The sequence below is a fragment of the Anomaloglossus baeobatrachus genome, chromosome 5, assembly GCF_048569485.1.
Source record: "Anomaloglossus baeobatrachus isolate aAnoBae1 chromosome 5, aAnoBae1.hap1, whole genome shotgun sequence".
In the NCBI taxonomy this organism is placed as follows: domain Eukaryota; kingdom Metazoa; phylum Chordata; class Amphibia; order Anura; family Aromobatidae; genus Anomaloglossus; species Anomaloglossus baeobatrachus.
Window position 1 is genome coordinate 242,086,246 of NC_134357.1, and position 24,386 is coordinate 242,110,631.

At 49.0% G+C, this 24,386-nt stretch overlaps 1 protein-coding gene across 5 annotated transcripts in view; it reads right to left on the reverse strand.

Moving 5' to 3' along the window:
• Positions 1–24,386, reverse strand: part of KDM2A (lysine demethylase 2A) — a 211,585-nt gene that overhangs the window by 160,866 nt on the left and 26,333 nt on the right. For 4 of the 5 annotated variants that reach the window (XM_075349289.1, XM_075349288.1, XM_075349287.1 and 1 more), the window contains exons 2-7: positions 14,877–14,971; positions 14,400–14,538; positions 14,229–14,307; positions 14,082–14,128; positions 6,753–6,931; positions 3,256–3,362 (exon numbers count right to left, since the gene is read on the reverse strand). In XM_075349289.1, the coding sequence (XP_075205404.1) occupies positions 3,256–3,362; positions 6,753–6,931; positions 14,082–14,128; positions 14,229–14,307; positions 14,400–14,538; positions 14,877–14,912 (587 nt within the window). In that variant the 5' untranslated portion in view covers positions 14,913–14,971. Of the gene's footprint in view, positions 1–3,255; positions 3,363–4,196; positions 4,451–6,752; positions 6,932–14,081; positions 14,129–14,228; positions 14,308–14,399; positions 14,539–14,876; positions 14,972–24,386 lie in introns of those variants that run through there. The other variant, XM_075349290.1, reaches the window with a different exon arrangement.

Sequence of the window (24,386 nt, forward strand, 5' to 3'; positions counted from 1 at the left end):
ATCAGCCTCTCTCCTTCCAGCCTCCCTCAGCATCAGCCTCCCCTTCCCAGCCTTCCCCAGCATCAGCCTCTCTCCTCCCAGCCTCAGCCTCTCTCCTTTCAGCCTCCCCCAGCATCAGCCTCTCTCCTTCCAGCCTCCCTCAGCATCAGCCTCCCCTTCCCAGCCTTCCCCAGGATCAGCCTCTCTCCTCCCAGCCTCCTTCAGCATCAGCCTTCCCCTCCCAGTCTCCCCCAGCATCAGCCTCCCCCTCCCAGCCTTCCCCATGATCAGCCTCTCTGCTCCCAGCCTCCTCCAGCACGCCGTGCTCCTCTGCCGACACTCACACACCCGATCGCATCCACTCACACACACCCGATCGCATCCACTCACACACACCCGATCGCATCCACTCACACATACCCGATCGCATCCACTCACACACACCCGATCGCATCCACTCACACACACCCGATCGCATCCACTCACACACACCCGATCGCATCCACTCACACACACCCGATCGCATCCACTCACACACACCCGATCGCATCCACTCACACACACCCGATCGCATACACTCACACACACAGACACTGACGATATCGCACATACGCGCTCACAGTCACAACATCCGGAGATACCACATGCTTCAGGCCATGTGATCCTCCGTCAGGTCCTGGAAGGTCACATCGAGGCCGAGAAGCAAGCGATATCGCCGGATGCTGTGAGTGTGTGGATGCGATGTGAGGTGTGTGTGAGGTGTGTGTGAGGTGTGTGTGAGGTGTGTGTGAGAGTGAGTGTGATCTGATGTGTGTGTATGTTTGTGTGTGTGCTGTTATGTGCGCAGGACCTTGATGCTCTTGTAACCATGCGAGCATGGTTACCAACGTATCCACACCACTCCCGTGCGAGCGGGGGCCGGGGGGGGGGGGGGGGAGTACAGTACTCACCTCCGTGAAGCCGTGTCAGTTCGGGGAATGCGCGGGGGGAGGGAGGGGGCGGGGCCAGAGCTAGCGTGCATTGCGTGAGGGGGGCGGGGCGTGGCGTGGCCGAATTGCCAATGCCTGCAGGGTGCCGGGGCGAGAGGCCAATCTGTGGGGGGGGGGCGGAGCCTGGGCGAGCGGCTGGCCAATCCGTGTGGGGGCGCAGCCTGGGCGAGCGGCCAATCCGTGTGGGGGGGCGGGGCCATGGCGAGCCCAGCGGCCAATCAGCTTTGTGTCACCGTAAGGACACAATTTTGGAGCATGACAGACAGATAGACAGACAGAATAAGGCAATTATATATATAGATGTGTTTATGTATTTACTGCAAAATTTAAACAAAGGGATTGTCCATGCCTAATAAGTAAATAAAATAATACCTATACTCACCTCCAATGCCAGCGCCTTTCCAGCAGTTTCGGCACTGACTCTCCTGGAGCTCATGTCCTTTGGCCAATCAGCAGCCACTTCATTGTCATCTCCTTTGGGTAAATCAGACATCAGAGCTCTTACACTTCCACCAGATGCCTGATTTGTCCAAGAGAGGGGACAGGAAGTGAGTATAGGTGTCTTTATTTTACTTGGGGTAACATACTGATGGAGAAGGGGTTGCCCTAGTAGTGGCAAAACCTTTTAAGGGGTTGTCCATGTCTGGGATGAAAGTCTCAGTCACTCTACATGACTGCAGACTTCATAATCCTCACAGCATGTGCACCGGTGATGACAGTGAGAGCAGGCGGTCACATGACCACAAGTATGCAATCACGTGCTGACTAGATGTGGCTCGCCTTGCTTCTCAGTCTGAAGATTCAGGAGTCTTCAGTCACAAATTGACTAACACTTTCATCCTAAACATGGACAACCCCTTTAATTTTGGTGCTCCTGGCTGCAGAGTAAGCCAGGAGAACTGTCACTCATCTCTGCACTTCGCTGGTATAATGCCTCTGCACAGTGATTGATAAAATAGTGTGAACAGGGAGGGGGAGGAATACAAGTCGTCCCTCTGCTACTCTTCTATACTCTCTGCACACACTGGTTTGTTAATCACACTGCGGGAAGGCGTCATACCAGCAAACTGCAGACACGAGTGAAGTTCACCTTGGACAGGAGCGCCAAGATGAAACTTAATTTATAATAAAGACATTGCTACCAACATCATGAGGAGGCTGATATCCTAAAACGTTATGGGGTAAATCCTCATGTCATGTTCCCCTTAAAAGGTAAATTGTAAGAACCCCCCAAACCTTTAAAGTGTGCCGTCATGTCTAGATCACTTCAAGGGAACCTGTCACCACTTTTTTGGCCTTTAAGCTGCGGCCACCACCACCGGGCTCTTATATACAGCATTCTAACATGCGGTATATAAGAGCCCAGGCCGCTGTGACAACATAAAAAATACTTTATAATACTTACCTAACGGTCGCGCTGCAGTGGAACAGGGCCTAATGGGCGTCTCCGTTGTCTGGTGCCGGAGCCACCTCTTTTGGCCATCTTTGTTCTTCTCTAGTTGCGGTGCATGACGGGTCCGACGTCATCCACACTCACCAGCATTCCGGTCCTGAGCAGGCGCACATTGATCTGCCCTGAGCAGGGTATATCAAAGTATTGTAGTGCGCCTGCGCAGGACCGGCGAGTGGGTATGACTTAGGACGCATCATGCACACAGGCTTCAGAAAAAGGACTAAGATGTCCGAAAGGAGAGGCGCCCGCGCTGGACAACGGAGACGCCCATTAGGCCCTATTCCACCGTAGATCGACTGTTAGGTAAGTATTATAAAGTGTTTTTTATGTTGTCACAGCAGCCTGGGCTCTTATATACAGCATGTTAGAATGCTGTATAGAAGAGCCCGGTGGTGGTGGCCGCAGCTTATTGTCCAAAAAAGTGGTGACAGGTTCCCTTTAAGGAGTCCCTTCCACCCGAGGTTGTTTACCACCATGCACAAGCACCTTGGTTGATAGCTCACCGATTTCCTTGCTTGGCTTGTGAGATCACACAGACCGTGAGCTATGAATCAAGCTAAAGAGGCTGGGGCTGGGCGAGGAAACAACCTCAGGTGGAAGACACCCCTTAAGTCCCAGCCAAAGTTCATGGTGCCTATTTGCACATGAAAACACCAATTACTCAGAAATACAGCAGCAGAAAGAAGATATAAAAAAAAGGTGTCAATGGATTTACATTTCAATGACCTGCATACCCACATATGAGGTTTGGGGAAGCTGATCTTTAACACCCCCCCCCCACTACATTTCACATAGCGAGAAGTCAATCATGAACACAGCACTAACACCACTCACTTCTGCACTTTGGGGTACTGCATCTCCTGAATGGAGTTTGTGGATTCAGTCTGCCGCTCTTTTAGGTGTCTGGGCCAGATGTTGTCCACCCAGTCTATTTGATCTACCTGTTTAGATTGTAAAACACAATATGTCACACAATAAGTAGGGCACAAACAAATGGCAAGAGATTGTAGATGAAACAACTAAGAAAAAGTACAACCTTACATGAGATAGGTGCTTTGCCATCCAAGTACTAGGAATTATAGGTATGTGACTCGGATAGGTTTGGTTCTGCTGATGAGCACTGGCACGTACTCAGATACCCAAATAACTCATCGACCAGGGACATGGCTGTAAGGACCTCCCTCTATTTCACTTATACAGCTGGCACATGCCACTAACAGTGGAGGCTCCAATTGCTGCTGTTTAACCATGTAAATGCTGCTGTCATAGCACAATCATTCTGACACCCATCACACCTACCCACCCACAATGAAACTGTTCATAGGCGATCAGAAATATTACTGTACACTGCAATATTTAAGTATTGCCAAATATGTGAAGAGGTCAAACAATCGCAAGTACATGGGCTCGGACTGAAAAATTTAAATAAAAATGTATGCAAAATATACAAACTTGGCTATTGGAAAACGGGTACGGACACCGTCAATTTTACATTTTGTGATTTCCTTTTCCCTCCCCTAATTTCAAGACCAAAACTTATATTATTGGCCAAGTATTCTAAAAAGGCGAAGAGAAAATACACATTATCACAATTGATTTTTGAGTTTCATTTTTAGGGAGTTCTGTGTGTGCCCAAGTCAGTACAATTACAGCAGTACTAAATGTGAATACAATTTTCATTATTTTAGTGGCTTAAAAACATTAAAGGGGTGGTTCACCCATATTTTTTATTTTCAAGATCGATATTATATTGAGAAAATGTTTCCCTCAAATACCTTATGTTGGCAATAGTGCCTGTGAGAGGTGCTATTGCAGACCGCTGTTCCCCACTTCGTGACCCCCGGGCTCCATGACTTCGGGGATCCGGTGACGTCACATCAAGTTCCTGACACCGCGGCCGGCAGTAGTGTCCATGAGTGATGGGCTGTGTGTCACTGCTCTTCACAGCCCATCTGCTCCCTCACAGCAGAGCGCTGCAAGCAAGAGACGCGCTGAGCTGTGACAAGCAGTGACATACTGCCCACAGCCCAGTGACTCAGGAAGACAGCGGCCGGCCACGATGTCTGTGAGTGATGGGCTGTGGGCGGTGTGTCACTGCTAGTCACAGCCCATCTGCTCCCTCCTCCCTCACAGCAGAGCGCTGCAAGCAGGAGACACACTGAGCTGTGACAAGCAGTGACATACCGCCCACAGCCCAGTGACTCAGGAAGACTGCAGCCGGCCGCAGGGATGTGACGTGTCCGGAACTTGATGTGACGTCACCGGATCCCCAAGGTCACGGAGCCCGGAGATCAGGCATGGGGAACAGTGGTCTGCAATAGCACCTCTCACAGGCACTATTGTCAACATAAGTTATTTGAGAGAAACATTGTTTCTCATTAGAATATCGATCTAGAAAATAAAAAATATGGGTGAACCACCCCTTTTAAGCAAAAAAAATAAAATAAATTTGGTTTGTGCCTCCATTTGTGGTGACTTAATTTCTCATCAATGTATTCCTATGAGGGTTTGTTTTTTGCATGCCGAGCTGCAGTTACTAATAGCACCATTTTAGTGAGACATGTAGAGACTTATCTGTGACCACATGTACAATCCTGCAATACTTTAATGGAAGTAGTTCCTTGGCACAGATTTACCAAATGGAAGCAGCGGGGCCTAGAGCTGGGTTCCACTGAAATCCTTTATCACACTTCAATCATGCGGGGAAAGGAGAGATCCCCAGTACAGATATCCCCACCCATGAGCACAAACGTCACTGTCAGAGACTGACAGCAGCATTTAAATGGTTTAAGCATATTCTGGCTGTACAACACAGCCAGCATCCAACATCTGTGAGGAGGGCTCGGCTCAGCTCCAGTGTCCATTCCATACACCCACACCATGGCGTAATAGTATGTCATTGAGTGAGAGGGTTAAAAAAAGGCACTTTTGTCAACCACTCACTTAGATGGTCTTAATTGCAATAGGTGATAAGAAAATGTAAGAACAGGCCTGGGAAAAGTGTGGCCCATGTGAGACCCCGAAGTATGACAGCCAAGTGGCTGTTGCATTGTGGTGCCACGTTCGAGCCAATGAGGCATTCCTCTGCCCGACTCCACATACACAGCACAGACCAGAGTGGGAGTGGGTTAGCTAAGTAGATTTAGGCTGTGCGCCCACACAGCGTTTTTGCTGTGTTTTTTTAGGTGTTTTTTCTTGCATATTTTAAACCAATACTGCAAGGAAAAAAGCATCCCAGAAAAATCTGAGATCCTGACTTGCTGTGCACATGTTGCAGATTTTGGTGCAGAATATATCTGCAGCATATTAATTCTTTCAGCAATTTTTCCTGCGTCTCATCAGATCCACTGCAGTGGATTATACCTGTCAGTGCTGCACTCGCAGACCCAGTGTTGCCATGGCATTGCATTACAGGTAATCCGATCACCAGGTAGAGGTAAGGGATTCATCTCACTACCTCCTTAATGCAGCGATCACAATTGATCGCAGCATTTAATGGGTTTAACCTACCAGGAGTGGCACGGGCACCGCTCCTAGCAGTAAGAGCCGGGTTTCATGCTGTAACAGCTGGAGACTCGGCGGCGATCGCGTGGGTACAGTGCAGGAACCCCGGAGATCGCCATGACTTAACAACTCACAAAAAAATGCATTCAAGATAACGCAATAAAACCTTTTTCTGCTGCATTTTTCAGGCCAAAACATGCAGTTTTGTGTGCAGAAAATCTAAACACTACTGTGCAGGTTTCTCCTGATGCAGCAAAGTGAGTGAGAACCCTGAAGTCTCATGCACACGTTGCTCATTTCTCACTGCAGATTCGGTGCAGCTTTAAATCTGCTGCAAGTCCATTTTTTTTCAGCATTTTTGCTGCAGATTTCACTCATACTAATGAGTGGGTAAAATCTGCGGCAAAAACGCATATAACAAAACGCACTGAAAATGCGGCAAAAAAGGCACTTTTTGCAACTGTTTTTCCTGCCAAGAGATGCAGAAATGATGCAGAAATATCTGCACCAAATACTTAACATGTGCACATACCCTTCTTGTTTTTGGAAACTTTATGAAAAACAGTAGTTATATGGCTTTGATTAGATGCTAGCAGTAAAAATACATGGGGTTTACAATAAGCCTTATGGTATTGTCTGCATTAGCAGTAGAGCAAGTCAGCAGAATTAATTTTGATCATTAATAAGTGATAAAAATGAATAATATAATAATGAGCAGAATTAAGTTTGGCCAGTTGTTTCGGCCGTCCACAACAGTCGCAGTCTCTCGTGTGGTCCCTGCCCACCCCAGGTCCAGATGATCAGTTGATTTGGGACATGTTACTGACCGTGGCTGGTCTTTGCACCAAGTACTCCAGTTTGGTATGGCTGAACTCCAGGCTTATCACATTGTACAGTTTCTCCCGCTCTTCTTGAGGAGTCTCATAGTACTTTGCCCACTGAGCCATGGTCATTTCAATCCCTTTTTGTGTGCCAACGTCCATAACATCCACGATACGCTTGCTCCCTGGAGAAGAAAGTGTTAAAGTTAAACTATATATTCTCCTGCACTTGGCACAATAATGTTTAGGTTAAAGTGTCCTATTAGCAATGCTGGAGTAGAAAGCGATATCCAGATTTGGTAAATGAATTGTGTTATTTCAGATAGATGGCTAGATCTTGGATATATACATATGTACCTGAAATGGGTGACCCCACACCTCAGCAGATTAGGAATGTTTAATATTTATCTATATTTCACTGCTAGCAAGGCCCGGATTTAAAAAAAAAAAAAAAAAGTAAAAAAAAAAAAAAGTGGGGAAATAATTTTCATCTCTTTCAATGCAGAAAAAGGAGCAATGTCATAAACCTGAGAATATTGCAAAATAAAGAATTAAAAAAAGGCAGTCATCTTTTGTCACGTTCTACACGGTGTTCAACCTTCTTAATTTTTGGAAAGGTTGTCTGGAAAATATTGCCAACATTATAGGTCTGACTGCAAAATCTCAATAATTAAAGAAAAGCAACATATAAACTCACAGCTATGTAAATCGGCCAATCAAAAGTCTAAAAGACGGCAGCTATAACAGCAGTCCAAAAAGGTAACCATGATCATCACTGCAGATGGTCAAACATCACTCTCTGTAGGGCAGAGGCACAGGTGACCCAAGTGTCATCTGCAGAAGATGGTGACTTCTCCCTTGCACTTGCCTTTGTTAGGAAGGTAGTGATGAAGTTTACATAGATGAATGGGATGGGAGAGGAAGAACTGAAAGGAAACCCGTCATGTTGGAAAACACCATTACCCTGCAGTTATTACGTTAATCTACAGGTCAATAGCTTTAGAAAGATGACATCCACCTTTATGAACTTTATGCCTCCGAAGAGCAACCAGTTTTCAATCATACAGGTGTGCAGGTGTGGGGACAGTCACAGTGAGCAGTGCCTTGGCACTGACTGACAGCTGGTTCTGCAGTTTGAGAGTCGCTGGTTAAAGCGCAGGGGCATGCTTACAGCAACCACACCTAGTGCTCTGAGTGATGACTGTACCTGCTGTGCTACGCCTGTATGACTGAAAGCCTGTAGCAACCTGGGAGGAATAATGACATTTTTGTGTACTCACCGTAAAATGTCTTTCTTGGAGCCTTTCATTGGGGGACACAGACAGTGGGTTATATGGTGTCTCCAGAGGAGGCTTGACACTAGATTTGCAAAAGTGTTAGCTCCTCCCCCCACAGCATATACCCTAGCTAGGCAGGAAACTAGCTCAGTTTGGTGTAAAGCAGTAGGAGAAGGACAACCAAAACCACAAGGGTGGGAGCTGTGTCCCCCAATGAAAGGCTCCAAGGAAGACATTTTACGATGAGTACACAAAAATGTCATTTCCTTTCTCGCCTTTTCATTGGGGGACACAGACAGTGGGACGTCCCAAAGCAGTCCCTGGGTGGGAACTGAACTATTAACAGTGTATAACATCAGACTAAGAGCTGACTAACAACTGCAGTGAACACATATCAAAACACTGTCAAGAACCGAGCAGTGGCCACTTCTAAATGGGCCACTGCCGCCTGAAGGACTTGTCTTCCAAGAGCAGCATCCGCGGATGCATGCGTATACACTCTGTAGAATTTTGTAAACGTGTGCACACTGGACCAGGTAGCGGCCTTGCAAAGTTGGGCCGCTGAAGTCTGATGGCGGATAGCCCAGGAAGCGCCCACTGCTCGTAGAGTGGGCCCGCACAGATTGAGGGGGAACAACACCTCGTGTTTTGTAAGCCTCACAGATGGCAGTCCTAATCCATCGAGAAATAGTGGATTTAGAAGCCGGATTGCCCTTTTGTGTCCTTGTGAGAGGACGAAGAGGGCATCGGATTTGCGCTGTTCTGGAGATGTAGATCCGCAGAGCCCTGACGAGATCTAGAGTGTGAAGGGCTTTTTCAAAAGAGTGGACCGGGACCGGGCAGAATGACGGCAACACAATGTCCTCGTTTAAGTGGAAAGAAGATACGACCTTCGGGAGAAAAGCGGGGGAAGGCCGAAGGACCACCTTATCATGATGGAAAATTAGGTAAGGTGAGCGACAGGAAAGGGCCACCAGTTCGGAAACTCGCCTGATAGAGGTAATGGCGACTAAAAAGGCAACCTTCCAGGACAGTCGTTGAAGAGAGATTTCTCTCAGAGGTTCGAAGGGAGGAAGCTGAAGAGCTCCGAGAACCAGATTCAGATCCCAGGGATCTAAGGGGTGGCAATAAGGAGGGACCAAATGCGCCACCCCTTGAAGAAAGGTACGGACCTGAGGGCGAGAAGCCAGCCGCTTCTGGAAAAATACTGACAAACTTGTCCTTTAAGGGTACTGAGAGCTAGACCCGAGTCCAGACCGTCTTGCAGAAAGGCAAGAACATTAGGGATTGAAAAGGTAAGGGGCAACCGATTATGACGGTCACACCAGGAAAGATAGGTCTTCCAGGTCCTGTGGTAAATGATGACGGAGGAAGGCTTCCGAGCATTAAGCATGGTATGAACTACCTTAGAAGAAAGACCTGATTTTGCTAGAATCAAGGATTCAAGCGCCACGCCGTCAATTGCAGTTGTGCTGTATTCTGGTGGAATATTGGACCTTGCGACAGAAGATCCGGGCGGTCGGGAAGACGCCAGGGAGTGTCGCCGAGCAGTTGGAGAAGCTCTGGGTACCAGGCTCTCCTGGGCCAGTCCGGGGCCACGAGGATCACCGGGATTCCCTCCGCTTTGATTTTCTTGATTGCTCTCGGAATGAGAAGAAACGGAGGGAAGATGTAGGGTAGGCGAAACTGCGACCACGGAAAGACTAGAGCGTCGGAGCCGAGCGCTAGCAGGTCTCTCGACCAGGATATGAAGGGATGTATTTTGGCGTTCATCCGAGAAGCCATGAGGTCCACATCTGGGAGTCCCCAACGAAGAGTGATCTGATGGAACACTTCGTCGTGGAGGGACCATTCTCCTGCCGCTAGACCTTGTCTGCTGAGAGTCTGCAGCCCAGTTGTCTACCCCCGGAATATGGACAGCTGAAATAATGGGAATGTGCATCTCTGCCCAAAGAAGAATCCTGGATACTTCTTTCATCACTGCCCTGCTGCGAGTTCCTCCCTGACGGTTGATGTAAGCCACGGCCGTGGCATTGTCTGACTGGATCCAAACAGGGAGGCCCAATAGTAAGGGTTGGAAGGTCTGAAGGGCCAAAAATATGGCTCTGATCTCCAGAACATTGATGTGCAGGGAGCGCTCGGAAGGAGACCAGCGTCCGTGAACAGTGTGGTGGAGAAACACCGCCCCCCAGCCTATCAGGCTGGCATCCGACGTGACTACTTGCCAGTGGACCGGGTGGAAGGACTTCCCTTGAGATAGGGATGAGGCTTGAGTCCACCAGACAAGGGAGCTGAGCGCAGACCGAGATAGGCGGACTGACCGGTCTAGGGAAGCTGGATTCTTGTCCCAGGAGGATAGAAGATCCAGTTGTAGAGGGCGCAGATGGAATTGGGCAAAGGACACGGCTTCTATGACCGCCACCATCTTGCCTAACACTCTCATTCCATTCCGAAGGGATGTGTGACGGCGAGAGCGGAGGAAATTGGGCGGCCCATATCAGGGAAGACCTCTTGTCCTCTGGAAGGAAAACCCGGGATTGACCCGTGTCTATCAGCATACCTAAAAAGGTGATGCGCTGATGAGGAATGAGGGATGAATTGTTGAAGTTCATAAGCCACCCTAGCCATGACAGCGTGTCTAGGCAAATCTGCACGCTTTCTGAGCAAACGTGAAGAGAGCTCCCTTTGACAAGAAGGTCGTCCAAATAGGGAACGACCAGGATGCCTTCGGGGTGTAAAATGGACATGACGGCCGCCATGACCTTTGTGAAGACCCAAGGCGCAATTGCCAGCCCAAAGGGGAGGGCCCTGAACTGGAAATGACAGTGTCCTACGGCAAAGCGAAGGAACCATTGATGAGAGACACATATGGGAATGTGTAAATAAGCATCTTGAACGTCTATGGAAGCTAGGAATTCTCCAGGTTCTATGGCGGCTACCACTGCTCTTAATGATTCCATTCAGAAAGTTCAAATCCGTACGAATTTGTTCAGCCGTTTGAGGTCCAAGATAGGGCGGACAGAGCCATCTTTTTTGGGAACGACAAAAAGGTTTGAATAGAAACCTTTGCCGCACTGTTCCAGGGGCACTGGAATGATAACATTTGCTTTCTGTAAAGAGGCTATGGCCTGAAATAAGGCCTGGCTTTGCGTTTTGGACTTTGGAAGACGAGAACGCAGAAACCTGTTGGCCGTCAGGGAATGGAAATCGATCTTGTAACCTGAGGTGACGATTTCTCGACCCCAAGCATTGAGAGTGTGGTCTAGCCAGATATCCCGAAAAAGCAGAAGCCGCCCTCCAACAGGAGTCGGATCTGAGGGATACCTGGCGTCATGCTGAGGGGGCCTGTACAGAGCGAGGTCCTTTGGGTTTAGGTTTCTTGGAGTGGGAACGCCAAGAAGAGCCCCTTGAGGGACCGGATCCTCGATCTGAGCGTTGGGACGATCCTTGGGCTGATTATTTTTGGGGGGCAGGCCAAAACGCCAAGGAGATTTTTTTAAAAATTCCTGGATACAGGCCGCTTTTGAGGTAGAATGGTACTTTTACCACCAGTCGTCTCAGATATGAGTTTGTCCAGGGATTCTCCAAACAGACGCAGGCCATGGAAGGTGAGTGTGGACAGGGATTTCTTGGAGGCACTGTCCGCATTCCATATTTTTAGCCAAAGTACTCTGCGGGCAAAGACAGCATTGGCCGCCGATAGGGCTGACAAACTAGCTGCATCTAGGGAGCCGTGAAGAAAATAATTAGAGGCTAGAGAGAATAAATCAAGGATCTCAAAAGGCGCCGGGGGAATATTACAAGAGCGAAGCATCCTGCGTAGGTTCTTGCTCCACACCCCCATAGCTTTCGCGACCCATGTTAAGGCAAACAGGGGGCGAAGAGAGGAGCCTGAAGCCTGGAAAATAGATTTGACCGCAGCATCAACTGCGCGGTCTGACGAGTCCTTGAGAGACGCGTTGTCTGAAACAGACATGACCATGTGTTTAGCCAGTCTGGATACTGGCGGATCCACAACGGGGGTACTAACCAGGGCTTAACCATTTCAGAGGGAAAGGGATAAGCGAATGAAGAGAAGGGTTTTTTATTAAACCTTCTATCAGGGTGATCCCACCGTTTAGATATAATTTGCCGAAAAACCGGATCCTGAGCAAAGGATTTAGGAGGCTTCTTGGCCCGCTTGATTGCCGACTGAGAAGTCGGGTCAGGAGGCTGATCAGAGATCAACAGAGAGTGATTGACAGCCGAAATTAGTGTGTCTTCTATATGCCTAGACTCAGAAAGGACATCTGAATCAGAGTCAGAGTCTTGAAAATCGTGACTACTAAAAGGTCACGGAACCTCGGCCAGATTGACCATCGTCCGAGTCGGATGAGGCGTAGAGGTCGCAATGGCGCCTTTTGGAAACAGCCTTTTTACGTTCTGGGGAAGAGGGACCAGACGAAGCAGGCGGGCTCCTCTGAGTGAGCTGGGCCGGGGGAAGGCTGTGGGAGCCTGAGGACGGCTGGGATATCTGAGCGCAAGGTCATCTAACCTTTTAGACATTAGAAGAGCCCATGCAGGCATTACGTCATCAGACGGGGGTGCTGCCTGGCCGATGGCCGGAGCAGAATCCAGAGACTGCACAGCATCCTGGTCCGGCAACGGGGTCTGATGTGACACGGTAGAAGGGGCATCACAGCCCCGGCATAGTGGATCGCTTCGGCCATTTGAAAACGAGCGTCCACAGGTGGTACAGGCATAGTACAGGTCCGTAGAGGGCTCCTGGAAAGGTTTATCACCCTTGCGGTTACGCATGTCAGCAATAGAGTCCTACAGCCCTATAAGGGTAGAGTTATATGAGTGAGGAGCCACTAGCAGTATTATAAAGTGACTGCTATGCACAGCCGGTATAGACCGTAGCAAAATGGCATATACTGTCAAACAGCCGGCATATACCTGCAGGCAGAGCACGTATATACACCGCTAATAGCGGATATACACCGCTAGCCAGCAGGCACACAGCGCTAGAGAGACAGTGATATACCGCTAAGCAGAGCGGTATATAGTGCTGCAGAAGTGCAGAGCCAAGGAGGCGATCTCACCCGTGTCTGCTCCCCACGTGGAAAATGGCGTCCAGTGTTCCTGGCAGCATGGAGGAGAGAGACGGCCCCCGGAGGCCGATTGGTCTCAGGGCTGGGACTAAGCGTGACGGCCAATCGGAAAGGAGCTGCTCCTGAGTGAGGGAGCGGCTTCCAGAGCAGTGAGAGGGGGCGTTGCTAGAATGCAGGCCGAAGCCGGGGGATAAATTAATGATGCTCCCAGGGATCACGGCCTGCATCGGCCCATCGGCGCCTTTCCAGGCGGCGGTGTGGATGCAGGAGACAGATGACTCGTCGTCTCCCTACCTGCTCCTGGCTCCGTCTGAAGATGCGTCGGTGATGGATGCGGGGATCTGAGGGACGCATCTTCGGCTCAAGCCCTCTGGAGCTACCTTGGTGTGAGGTGCTTCCAGGGAACCTGGAGGGGTACGCAGACCCGACCACTTGGGCGCGAGGAAAGACTGACTGCTTGTGCACGCCAGGTTTCCTCTGCCTGTCGCCAGGTTTCCTCTGCCCGTACGCAGGGGGAACGAGGGTGGCAAGGCATCCCGGTATTGCCCCATAATCAAAAATAGAATGAAAAGCAAAAACAAAATAAAAAAATAAAACAAATAAGCTGGCCTAAGGAACCTGGTAGAGCTCAGGCTAGACATGTCAGCCTCCCTGCTGACACTAGAAAAAACTGAGCTAGTTTCCTGCCTAGCTAGGGTATATGCTGTGGGGGGAGGAGCTAACACTTTTGCAAATCTAGTGTCACGCCTCCCTGGAGACACCATAATACCCACTGTGTGTCCCCCAATGAAAAGGCGAGAAAGGAAAAGTTCATTTTCTCCAGTGAGCCACACTTTCAGTGAGGTGGCCGTCACCTTTCTAACGCTATTAACTTGCAGATAATGCTATTAATCTGTGGATAATGGGGTTATCAGACTAACAGATTCTGTTTAACAATTTGTATCAGATGTTATAATGTTACTAACCTACAAACAACTTGACATCGTTCACACTGAAGGTGGGATCCGGCATCCTAGAAAAAAAAAAATATGTTAGCACACAGGACACCCCGATCTGCATTATAAACACACCAATATAGATCTACCAAACATGACGACAGAAAAGCCACTTGCCTGATGCCAAGCCCATCAGCTCTCTTAAATATCAATGGGTCCCTGAGCCCCCCCTCCTGAACAAATCGCATGTTGAAGTCTGGAAGGAGAATATGGATGCTTATGAGTAAAGTAAGGAGCGGGGTAATGAGGTAAGAAAACCTAATTCTGCTCTGCATTGCTCACACTTGCCTCTGCCATTCATGTAGATGATGAAGCTAGAATTGTACTTAGGGCTGCGCAGCTTTTCCTCTAAGTCAAACGTTCTCTTGCCCTCGATCTCCTCATCTGAAATGCCATCATCTTCGTACTTTCTACGGAGAGGGCGTCTCTGAAAAAAACAATCACAGATACCAAATATCAGAATAGGCATAAATCAAGGGATGTGCTAAAATAACTTATAATAAAGTGGTATATCCCGCACCACCTCTCCCAGAATCCAGCCAGGTCTTCTGTAGCAGGCATGTGAAGAAAATGCTGTTCCAGCTACATGCCTATTACTGGTGTCTGTGGTGATGGAGACAGACAGACAGACAGACAGCAGTGATTGGCTGCAGCAGTCACATCTGAGCTAAAATCTAGCTGGATCACTGGAGAGGTAATGTAATCTACCAAGTATATGTTAGTGTACCCCAAGTCACTGCACAAGAGAATGGGAGTGGCACTTACCAGTCTACGGCTGTAACGAGCTTGCTCGTCCTCCATCTCTAGAATCTCCCACCCCAGCACCGAAGAGCACTGAACTTTCCACCAGAATCAGTTACCTGGAAACACAAGTGTAATAAATGGTCACATTGGCAAAGGATGACTCTCGGCATTAGGTACAAGTACTGCAATGCCCTAACCGATCCAGCAGTGCAAGGGTACACCATGACACCAGTATCCCAGGAAATATTCTCTGCATTACGGGGGAGATTGCTGTGACGTTGGGGCAATCACTTCTAATGCGGGGGCATGATCTAATTAAACAAAAAACCACATGACTAATGTTGATTGACAATGACTGAAGACATCAATAGCACAACCCCCATTACTGATATTACTGAAACCCAAGGTATGACATACATTCACCTAACCATGGAAAGTCTTGTTTTTTACTAAGATAACTACATGACTTTTTGGGGATTTTTGGTTAAACCTTGTTAGTGATGCACATAGCATAATTGAAAACACATTCTGGCCAGTTTAATGTAAAACAATTAGGTTTGACTTTAAACTCCAAGTTTGATTTGTCCAGCATCCTGGTGCCCTCATCATCCTACTGCTCAGCAGAGGCACTGCTGCATAGTATCACACTGGAGAGAGTGCCATCCAATAAGACATCAGATGGCCCTCAGCCAAGTATAAGCAATTGTGAGCGAGCACTTAGAAAAGAAGAAAAAATGCTGTCACACAAATGATATTTCAGATATGCAGACAAGAAAAAAATTATATATTGATCCAATATGATATGACGTCATATATTCATCAAAATGCATAGAATTTCCTGATGCATTTCCCCTCCTATATGGGAGGTTCATCAGGGGAACAAGTTACCAGACCCATAGATTGAGTACGGTTGATGAACTGAATAACCAGACAAACGAGGTAGTGGATATCCGGATGTGCTCCAAAATGACAGGTACAGGCACTCATATTTACACCCCCTAAACAGGAAGTTACAATTGCATTAGCAGACCGAAATTCAGCATATGCAATCAAATGTAGCGGTGTGCGTTGCATCCTGGAACGCACCGCCGGGTGGCTGACGTCACAGATTGGAACGCACCGCCGGGTGGCTGACGTCACAGATTGGAACGCATCCCCGTGTGGCTGACGTCACAGATTAGAACGCACCGCCGTGTGGCTGACGTCACAGATTGGAACGCACCGCCGTGTGGCTGACGTCACAGATTGGAACGCATCCCCGTGTGGCTGACGTCACAGATTGGAACGCACCGCCGTGTGGCTGACGTCACAGATTGGAACGCACCGCCGTGTGGCTGACGTCACAGATTGGAACGCACCGCCGTGTGGCTGACGTCACAGATTGGAACGCATCCCCGTGTGGCTGACGTCACAGATTGGAACGCATCCCCGTGTGGCTGACGTCACAGATTGGAACGCATCCCCGTGTGGCTGACGTCACAGATTGGAACGCATCCCCGTGTGGCTGACGTCACAGATTGGAACGCATCCCCGTGTGGCTGACGTCACAGATTGGAACGCACCGCCGTGTGGCTGACGTCACAGATTGGAACGCATCCCCGTGTGGCTGACGTCACAGATTGGAACGCACCGCCGTGTGGCTGACGTCACAGATTGGAACGCACCGCCGTGTGGCTGACGTCACAGATTGGAACGCACCGCCGTGTGGCTGACGTCACAGATTGGAACGCACCGCCGTGTGGCTGACGTCACAGATTGGAACGCATCCCCGTGTGGCTGACGTCACAGGTTGGAACGCATCCCCGTGTGGCTGACGTCACAGATTGGAACGCATCCCCGTGTGGCTGACGTCACAGGTTGGAACGCATCCCCGTGTGGCTGACGTCACTTCCACCAGAACTAATACGCAGCTATGCAATGAATTCAGCTGTGTGCATTCCTGGCTGGAACACACAGCATAATACCGCAAACTCCACCATCAATAAGGGTGATGAAAGGGGGTGTACTGAACCTTAATAGAGAGTCTGACAGCTCCCTAGGCTCAGCTACATTACTAAAGCTAAAAATTCAGAACGGCTTCAGCCAGTAATCTAAGTGATACACTGATGGATTCAGAATCTCTTTGCTTATATCACGCTCCTCTCAGATGAGGTAGCAAAAACCTGCTGACAAATTTCCTTTAAGTCAATTTGGAGTAACAGAATCTAACCAATAAATCCATCTAGTCATGAATTGTGGGAAAAAAAATGTATTCCAATCACCTGATCTCTTTGGTGGGGGAACTTCAATAACCCAAAAAGTGACTTTATTAACATCAAGTTACTACAGCTACATGTACAAAGGTACACCACTTCCAATGTTCTACAATTACAGGCTGAAAAGACAAACAGTCTGGAGGAGCGCTAAGGAGGAGGTGGATCAACCTGATGATAGCTTGTCTATTGAAACGCATTGTGGTTTATATGAAAATAAAGATTTTAAAGACTGAAGATCTTCCTTCTCCTTAGCGCTCTGCCAGACTGTTTGTCTTTTCAGCCTGTATCCATCTTTCCCCTTGTGGGATCAACGGCAGGAGCAGCTTTGCTTTCCACCTCCAGGACCTGCGGTGATGCGATCCCATGTGATCAGTCACATGACCACCTGATGATCACGCCCACAGTTAGACGGAGGATTCCACAGCGGTGTCTGGGCTAGCGTCCAGATCCCATCTTCATGCTCTAACCGGTGATGTGCAAGGGTGTACAACCCCTCCAGGTGAGCGGTTCAGCCACACTTTAATTTTAATCCTGGTTAGTAAGGTTCTTCACAGTGCTCCTTCTCTTTTTTTATTTGCACTCAGTAATGTTCTACAAATGACACACTGAGTGGAGAATAAAGGCTGTAAGGCTGTGTCCGCACTTTGCGTTGTTACATGCTTTTCTGCAGCGTTTTCAACTGCACCTTTTTAATGCCAAAAGGCATGCGTTGTGATTTTCCAGCAAAGTCTATGGGACATGGGAATTTCTTGTGCGCACTTTGCAGTTCAAAACGCTGCGTTTAATTTGCATAATTTTGGGCGATCAAAGAAGCAGCATGTCAATTGTTTTTGCCAATGAGAAGTAGCAAAAAGCAAGAAACATCAAAATTCCAGTGTTTTACCTGCTTTTTAGCTGCAGAAAACATGCGTTTTGGACTAACAAAATGCATGCTTTTTGCACATCAAAATAAAGATTTGATATGTCCTTTTACACACATATAGTCCGACAATTAAATTAATGAAAAATATTATTTTATTGATATTTTACCGCTAAATAGTATATAACCGCTAGAATTATATGAAATATAACTATTTTCTTTTTTTTTTTAAATAAATTATATGTTATCCTTTTTTTCATTATGTTTGACTGTTTAATCTTTAATTTAGCAGTGTCTTTATGTTCAAAAGGCATCTGTCAAAACGCTATTGAAAAGCATGTAAAAAGCGCTAAAAACGCACCTAAAACGCGGTAAAAACGCATGCGTTTTTAGCGCTATTTTATGGTAAAAAGCAACTTTGGCAAAATCAATTACTGCCAGAGGATGCGTTTAGAACTGCACCTAGCTCGATGCATCGTGGACACAGCCTAAAACAGACTCTCTTTTAAAGGACCTCCATCTTTAAAAGGAAACAGTAGCGGACAATGCAATAAAATCACAAAGATCAGGGTCAGCCATTAGGATCTCCCAATCAGCCAGATCATCAAATGTACCTAATATTCTCTTAATAGGTTGTATTGTAGATAGCTGCCTAGATGATAAAAGAGAATGTCTATTACTATGAAGTGCCGGATTAACGGTCATAGATAAGTGAGATTACTGGGAAATGCTACTAACCTTGATGAATGACATCATATATTGGATAAATATCACATTTTTCTTATCTGCATATATGGAACATCATTTTCTATATGTGAAGGCATTTTTTCTTATTATTTAGCTTTGATGGATAAGTGAGATTACATGACTGACAAAGTAGGACAGAATATCATTGCCATATTTATTGCGGTGACAATAATTGTCTCCATCTCAACACATTTGCCCTGAATAGCGCTAGAATAATTGTTCCTTGGAGTTATTATATTGACAGGTCGGTGTGCTGTTTATCAGTAAATACCTCCAGTTAGAAATGTAATATACTTCTTGTGATTCACTATGTGGCTTACCTCATGTTCAGGGCATTGAGGACCGCAGGTATCCATGTGCAAGCATAAGCAACTAACTAAATGTGGCTATATGCGTGGTCGTAACCATTGATACATAAGGTTCTGCAATGCCCTACACAGGAGGGAAGTGATAGTGAATCAAGAGAACTATCCTACATTTCTAATTGGAGGTATTTCCTAATATTATTACATCTACTACTATTAGGATAGGATCTGGGAGATGGGAATACCCCAAAACATTACACTGCAGTGCCCATTCCATGTATCCATGGTCATTAAATTTAAGCCATTTGTGTTGCACATATACATTTTAGGTGTGGTTCTTTTCAAGTTATAGAACAAAAATTTACTTTTAGTGAGGTTTGGTTTTTCCCCTTTAAGGCTGCATTCACACATCAGTTTTTTTTGCATCAGGCACAATCCAACTCAAAAACCTATGCAACGCATGCGGCGAAAAAAACGGATCCGTTGCATAAGTTTTTCCATACAGACTGTCAGTTTTTTGACGGATCCGGTTGATACTGAGCATGCGCAGTTAAAAAAAAGAGAATTTTGTTTACTTACCGTAAATTCTTTTTCTTATAGTTCCGACATGGGAGACCCAGACCATGGGGTGTATAGCTACTGCCTCCGGAGGACACACAAAGTACTACACTCAAACCTGTAGCTCCTCTCTCCGGCTATATACACCCCCTGGATGACAATCTAACCAGTTTAGTGCAAAAGCTGAAGGAGGACATCCACCCATAAGTAGAGATAGAGTAAAACTCGGAAAAACCGGAACCTCTGTCTACAACAACAGCCGGTGAAACACACGGAACAAGAACTGCCAACAGGCAACAGGGAGGGTGCTGAGTCTCCCATGTCGGAACTATAAGAAAAAGAATTTACGGTAAGTAAACAAAATTCTCTTTTTCTTCATCGTTCCTATGGGAGACCCAGACCATGGGACGTCTCAAAGCAGTCCATGGGTGGGAAATAACCAAAACTGAGAAGTAGGCAAAACCTATCTTCACAAGTGGGCGACAGCTGCCTGAAGGATGCGTCTGCCCAAGCTCGCATCTGCCGAAGCATGAGCATGCACTTGGTAGTGCTTCGAAAAGGTGTGCAGACTAGACCAAGTGGCAGCCTGACAAACCTGCTGAGCCGTAGCCTGGTGCCTGAAAGCCCAGGAGGCACCGACAGCTCTGGTCGAGTGCGCCTTAATCCCTGGCGGTGGGGGCACCTGAGAATGCTGGTAGGCATCGGAGATGGCCGACCTAATCCAACGAGCTAGGGTCGGCTTAGAAGCCGAGAGACCCTTGCGCTGACCCGTGGTTAGTACAAAATGTGAGGTGCACCGCCTAAAAGCGGCGGTGCGTGACACATAGATTCGGAGCTCCCGCACCAAATCCAAGGTATGCAACGCCTTCTCAAAGCGATGCACAGGGGCCGGACAAAGGGAAGGCAATGAAATGTCCTGGTTAAGGTGGAAAGGAGATACCACCTTAGGGAGAAAGTCTGGAGTCGGACGGAGAACCACCTTGTCTTGGTGAAAAACCATAAAAGGTGACTCCGAAGAGAGCGCAGCCAAATCAGAGACTCTCCTGAGAGAAGTTATGGCCACCAGAAAGACTACTTTCTGTGAAAGTCTAAACAAGGGAACCTCCCTAAGAGGCTCAAAGGGGGGTTTCTGTAAAGCCGTGAGGACCAGATTAAGATCCCAAGGATCCAAAGGCCGCCGGTAAGGAGGAATGATGTGAGATGCGCCCTGCATAAAGGTGCGCACCTGAGCCAGTCGGGCGATACGCCGCTGGAATAATACCGACAGAGCCGACACCTGTCCCTTGAGGGAATTGAGGGACAGTCCTAGCTGCAGACCGGACTGAAGAAAAGACAGGATGGTCGGCAAGGAGAACGGCCAAGGAGCATGGCCGGAAGAGCGACACCAGGACAGGAAAATCTTCCAAGCCCTGTGGTAAATCTTGGCCGAGGAAGACTTCCGAGCCTCAGTCATAGTGGAGATGACCTCAGAGGGAATGCCTGAAGCCGTCAGGATCCAGGACTCAAGAGCCACGCCGTCAATCTGAGAGCCGCAGAATTCTGGCGGAAGAACGGACCGTGAGAGAGAAGGTCTGGGCGGTCCGGGAGATGCCACGGCATTTCTACGGACAGACGGAGCAGATCTGGGTACCAAGCTCGCCTGGGCCAGTCCGGAGCAATGATTATGACCCGACGGCCCTCCATTCTGATCTTGCGCAGAACCCTGGGCAAGAGAGCTAGAGGGGGAAACACATAGGCCAGACGGAACTGGGATCAATCTTGAACCAGCGCGTCCGCTGCGAAGGCCTGAGGATCGTGGGAGCGAGCCACGTAAACCGGAACCTTGTTGTTGTGCCGGGATGCCATTAGATCCACTTCCGGAGTGCCCCACTTGCGGCAGATTGATCTGAACACTGCCGGATGAAGGGCCCACTCGCCGCTGTCCACGGTTTGACGGCTGAGATAATCGGCCTCCCAGTTTTCAACGCCTGGGATGTGGACCGCGGATATGGTGGACTTGGAGTCCTCCGTCCACTGAAGGATTCGTTGAACTTCCAACATTGCCAGGCGGCTGCGAGTCCCGCCCTGGTGATTGATGTAGGCAACCGCTGTCGCGTTGTCTGACTGGACTCGAATGTGCTTGCCCGCCAACAGGTGGTGAAAGGCCACGAGAGCTAGAAGAACAGCACTGATTTCCAGCACATTGATCGAGAGGGCTGATTCGGACGGAGTCCAAGTGCCCTGTGCTCGGTGGTGGAGAAATACTGCCCCCCAGCCGGAAAGGCTGGCATCCGTGGTGAGAATCACCCAGGACGGAGTCAGGAAGGAGCGTCCCTGTGACAGAGAGAGGGGCCGAAGCCACCACTGAAGAGAGCTCCTGGTCTGCGGCGGCAGAGCTACTAGCCTGTGCAAGGAAGAGGTCCGCTTGTCCCAACAGCGGAGAATGTCCAGCTGCAGAGGACGCAGATGGAACTGGGCAAAGGGAACCGCTTCCATTGACGCCACCATCTGACCCAGCACCTGCATGAGGTGCCTGATGGAATGACGGCGGGACTTCAACAGAGAGCGCACCGCCAGATGAAGGGACTGCTGTTTGACTAAGGGCAGCTTCACAAGTGCCGGCAGAGTCTCGAATTGCATTCCTAGATACGTAAGTTCCTGGGTCGGGGTCAGAGTGGACTTGGGCAGATTGACAAGCCACCCGAATTGAACAAGCGTGGCGAGAGTGAGCGAAACACTCCGCTGGCAGTCTGCACTGGATGAGGCCTTGACTAGAAGGTCGTCCAGGTAGGGGATTACTGCCAACCCCTGGAGATGCAGGACCGCAACCACTGCTGCCATGACCTTGGTGAATACCCGAGGGGCTGTGGCTAACCCGAAGGGGAGAGCCACGAATTGGAAATGTTCCTCTCCGATTGCAAAGGCGTAGCCAACGCTGGTGTGAAACCGCAATAGGCACATGCAGATAGGCATCTCTGATGTCGATGGATGCTAGAAAATCTCCTTGGGTCATTGAGGCAATGACCGATCTCAGAGATTCCATGCGAAAGCGCCGCACCTGAACATGCTTGTTGAGAAGCTTGAGGTCCAGGATGGGCCGGAAGGAACCGTCCTTCTTGGGGACTAGGAAGAGGTTTGAGTAGAAACCTCTGAACCGTTCCCGGGCGGGAACCGGAACAATTACCCCGTTGGCCTGCCAGGATGCCACGGCCTGAGAGAAGGTGGCGGCCTTGGAGCAGGGGGGAGTGGACAGAAAAAATCTGTTTGGCGGGCTGGAAGAAAATTCTATCCTGTAGCCGTGGGAGATGATATCCCGCACCCACTGATCGGAGACGTGTTGAAACCACACGTCGCCAAAGCGGGAGAGCCTGCCACCGACCAAGGACGTTGCTGGCGCCGCCAGATAGTCAAGAGGAGGCTGCCTTAGTGGCAGCGGCTCCTCCGTTCTTCTGAGGACGCGGTTTCGCGCGCCAGTTGGGTTTACGATCCTTGGCTGAGGTAGTGGACGAAGCTGAGGGCTTAGAGGATGACCAGTTAGAGGAACGAAGGGAACGAAACCTCGACTGGTTCCTGCCCTGGACAGGTCTTCTGGTTTTAGTTTGAGGCAGGGAAGTACTCTTCCTGCCAGTAGCTTCCTTAATAATTTCATCCAGTTGTTCACCGAACAGCCGGGACCCAGCAAAGGGGAGCCCAGCAAGGAACTTCTTAGAAGAAGCGTCTGCTTTCCACTCTCGAAGCCACAAGATCCTGCGGATCGCGAGAGAATTAGCGGAAGCCACCGCCGTGCGGTGAGAGGCCTCCAGAATGGCAGACATGGCGTAGGATGAAAAGGCCGAAGCCTGGGAGGTTAAGGCAACCATCTCGGGCATAGAGTCCCTGGCGAGGGAATGTATTTCCGCCAGAGAGGCAGAGACTGCCTTAAGAGCCCACACTGCTGCAAAAGACGGGGAGAACGAGGCTCCTGCCGCCTCATATACAGATTTGGCCAGAAGGTCAACCTGGCGGTCAGTGGGATCTTTAAGAGAGGTGCCATCGGCCACAGATACGACTGTCCGGGCTGAGATTCTCGACACCGGAGGGTCCACCTTTGGGGACTGAGCCCACTCCTTAACCACCTCTGGTGGAAAGGGAAAACGGTCATCAGAACTACGCTTTGGAAAGCGTTTGTCAGGACAGGCCCTGGGCTTGGTAACAGTGGTCTGAAAACTGGAGTGGTTAAAAAACGTACTCCTAGCTCTCTTAGGAGAGGTAAACTGGTGTATTTCTACCAGAGAGGCTTGTTCCTCTGACACTGGCGGATTGAGGTTCAGTACGGAGTTAATGGATGCAATCAAGTCACTAACATCCACATCACCCTCAGATAAATCAATGGGGTACATAGACGTAGCGTCTGAGCCCACAGTAAAAGCATCCTCCTCGCCTTGCACCTCAGCTTGTGAATCAGAGTGGGACGAGGAAGGAGAAGGGTCCCTGCATCTCCGTTTAGGAGGACGGGGTCCTAACACCTGCTCTGAGAGCTCTGCAGAGCTCGGAGCAGCAGAGGCACTCTGAGAAGGGGGCTGATGCATGGACAACAGAGTCCGGGACAGCTGTCCCATGGAGTCGGCAAAGGACTGTGAGATAGCCTTAGAAAACGATGCTACCCAAGCCGGGGGTTCAGCCACCGGTGCCGGAGCAGCCTGAGGGACCCCTGAGAAGGCTCCAGGCTGAGGCACCACCATGTTAGAGCAGGCCTCACAATGAGGGTATGTGCTCGGTTCTGGCAGAATGAGCTGACATGCAGTGCATATAGCGTACAGCTTAGCAGTCTTCTTGCTTCTAGTGACAG